General features: G+C 37.7%; 1 protein-coding gene across 2 annotated transcripts; it reads right to left on the reverse strand.

Moving 5' to 3' along the window:
- Window positions 1-443: 443 nt before the first annotated feature.
- On the reverse strand, window positions 444-3,058 carry LOC132186944 (uncharacterized). 2 transcript variants are annotated; one of them, XM_059601069.1, is made up of 6 exons: window positions 2,728-3,057; window positions 2,279-2,372; window positions 2,066-2,133; window positions 1,661-1,717; window positions 842-1,105; window positions 444-734 (listed from the first exon to the last, which is right to left on the reverse strand). In XM_059601069.1, exons 1-6 carry the CDS (start codon window positions 2,830-2,832, stop codon window positions 582-584), a joined length of 741 nt encoding a protein of 246 aa, XP_059457052.1. In that variant the 5' UTR covers window positions 2,833-3,057; the 3' UTR covers window positions 444-581. The 2 variants fall into 2 exon arrangements, with proteins under 2 accessions (XP_059457052.1, XP_059457053.1); XM_059601070.1 differs by having other exon boundaries at window positions 613-738; window positions 2,728-3,058.
- Window positions 3,059-3,333: the final 275 nt, after the last annotated feature.

Here is a 3,333-nt window from a genome sequence, read left to right on the forward strand (position 1 = left end):
ATATTGGATTGAAATTTTTGGCAGCTTGCATGAAGGTGGGCCCTCTCACTTTTATGCCCGGAAGTGGCAATCGGTGTCACCGTTAAAACTGATGAAAAGCAGACGAATGAGGCTTTTGGTAGACGTGTGGACTACATTCAGAACCCCACACGTGGGGTCCCTAACCACGTGCTGTAGGGCCAAGGGCCCCAAATTAATGCATCTATACAATCCTGCATTTATGCCGTGTATGCATAAAACGCGTGTATGTTTGATTCTGTCACGCCTCCTATCTTTCTCTTATACACTCAACAATTTTTTCTTTTCCGGCATTAGAGAAAAGGAAGATTTAAACTAATAACTTCCGCTTTATTAAGCGTGATCCCAACCGATTGATCTACCTCAATCTAAATGTGTACGGACAGCAACAAATTGATTTGGAGTCTTTGAGAAGAACTCATAAATTCGTTTTCAAATCAAATAACATAACAAAAAACTTGAACCCCTTACACTACAACTAGACATTAAGATTGAAAATAAGCAAAACCCATTATCTTGATCATGTCAATATATATGGTAAGCTGGCTGCAATCAGTGGATCATCAAGCTGAGATACCGGAACCGGAGTAGTCGTTGGTGGAGACATCGTGACCGGATGAAACCTTTTGCCGCCTGCCACGCCTTCGTCTACCGTTGGTTCCTCCTCCAACTCCTCGAACTCCCTTCTCCTTTCCGACATCCTGTCGGTGCTCCACCTGTCTTCAATATAACATTATCATGAATAAATGCATCAAGGGATAGCCGATATATAGTATGCGGAGACCATGTCCCCGGCCAAAAAAACAGAGGAGATTGTACTAACCCCTAAACAGAAATTCTGAAAGTTAGCATCAAAGCCAGAGGTATCCTCCACCAAATTTGTTTTCCCAAAATTCATTTCAGAGGAATTGCGTTTGTTGCTGGAACTAGAACTCTCACAATAAGCTGTGTAGGATGATGACGACGAAGACGAGGACGAAGTAGAACAAGTAGTAGTCTGTATGCTTGAGCCAAATGTGTCAATATCCCCTTTAAACAACTCTTCAAACAGCTCCTGCAAGTCCTCAAAGCTCTCCTCCCCATTTCCCTGTAAATTTTGCCCAATCAAAATACAATTTCAAAGATATGCTAGCATTGGAATCATTCTTCCCCCAAGTTTGATACTTTTTTCTCTTCATATTGAGTTATCAGAAAGAAAATAGATTATAATTTTTTTCAACACTAGCAAATTCTACACAAGATTAGTAAGATAAAATAAAGATCAATTTATCTAAAATTAACGTATATAATTTTATATCCTTATTTCGATAATCGATAACTTGACGGATAAATGCGGCCACCACATCCATGAGCCTAAACATGCTACAGTACTGTACTTTAACGGGCGGCGGCTAGGCGATGGTCCGTCACCATCACGACTCGTCTGTCAACTCTCAGCCAACCAAAGCTGTCATCTCTTTTTTTTTTTTTTTTTATTGTAAGAAAAGCTGTCATCTTTAATAAAGTGAAAAAAATACAAAAACAGCTACATCGGAATTAACAAAAGGTTTTCCTAAAATGTTTTTCTTAATTAGCTCTAAACACAAGTTAATCCAGTAATCAAACAATAATCAAGAAATGGACAATGGGGGAAGAAGCTTACACTAGACTGTGTTTGGCTCATCATGACTGCCATTTCATTCAAGAAATCACCCATTCCCTGCAGCATAAGAAGTGAAATCAATTATTAGAACAATTCTTTTTGTTTGCTAAGGCTCCAACGTAAGTACATTTAATCCCACCGACAACCATATCCAAAAACTGTGACACATTTACCAAACAACAAGACAAAGAGCCGAGGCCCTCAAACCAGCCTCTATAAAAAAATAAAATAAAAAATTGAGGAATGATTGGACGAGAAAAAATGGAGCAAAATTTGGAGGAAAAACAGGAAAAATATAGGTATAAAAGGTCAAACAAAGAAGCAGAAGGCCAAGATTTCAACCAATCACGAAGAACACAACCTAAAGAGGACATTAACAAGATGATGATGCAGAATGAAACTCACATTTTCGTCATCATCGCTCTCATACACTCCTACATCGTACAGAAACCTTTTGTTCGTGTCAGATAGAACTGCACAGAAAGAACAAGACAGAGCATCTCGTGAATCCGATTAATTCCCAATAGCGAAAGAAAAAAAAAATCATGATTTTTTGACATCTAACATCAATGTTTGACTGAAAAAAGAAAAAAGAAATGAAAAGAAAACCTGAATTACCAGAATAGGCTTGTTGGATGGCCTGGAATTTCTTCTTAGCTTCTTCCTCGAAGCTTGAGTTCCCTGAAGCTGAACAACGATCTGGGTGCCATCTCTATTCCAGCAAACAAAACATGTTTCTTACAATAATGTTTTACAAACTCACACAATTCCCGGGAAATTAATCCCAAATCCCACGAAATATAATTCGTTTCCAAGCCTTTTTTATAATGATTTTTCAGGAACTGCAAAAACATGACAAAATAATGACGTCTTCAATAGTCCAGAAGGAACCCATATACAAATTTGAGCAATTAAGCTCAAGAAGAGTCATATTTTTAGATTTAAAGAAGATCCATTTGATTTAATTAATGAAAAAAAAAAAAAAAAAAACAAACAAACAAAAAACAAAAATACAAAACAAAAGGCTTTGAAACAGTGGTCAAGAAATTGAGTTTTCCAATTCTAACCAGAGCAAGTTTCTTATAAGCATTCCTGAGCTCCAAAGCAGAGCATTCCTTTTCCAACCCCAACACTTGATAAAAGTCATTGCTTTTCTCTTCTCCATTTGCCATTCTCCAACCCACCAAACAAACACAAACACCTCAAACGAACCAGCAACCAAACCAGACCAAGACACACCCTTTCTTGTCGACGAATTACAAAACTTGGGCTGCTACATCTCTGTGGGTTGGAACACGGAAACTTGCATTTGATTTTTCGTGGCAGAGAGGGGGAGGAGAGAGAGAAAATTTTGGAGACGTCACAGCCCTCCCCCTAAACGCTAAGCCTCAAGAAGACTCCAGAAACTCGCCCATTTTATATATAGTTTCTCAACTTTTTTGTTAATCGCGCACCAGTATTTTTAATATTATTAATTTATTACTATTATTATTATTTTGGAGCAATACATAGGAAGGAGGAAATGGGTAATATTTCAATTTTAAATAATTAATGCAAAGTGCTTTATTATTATATGTTGACCATGGGAGATAAGGTCTGCAGCATGATGTACGGTTGAGATTGAAGGGTGGTGGGAGATATTTTTTTTCTCTAGATTGTGTATCCAGAAGCTT

Source organism: Corylus avellana, chromosome ca7 (genome assembly GCF_901000735.1).
Source record: "Corylus avellana chromosome ca7, CavTom2PMs-1.0".
In the NCBI taxonomy this organism is placed as follows: domain Eukaryota; kingdom Viridiplantae; phylum Streptophyta; class Magnoliopsida; order Fagales; family Betulaceae; genus Corylus; species Corylus avellana.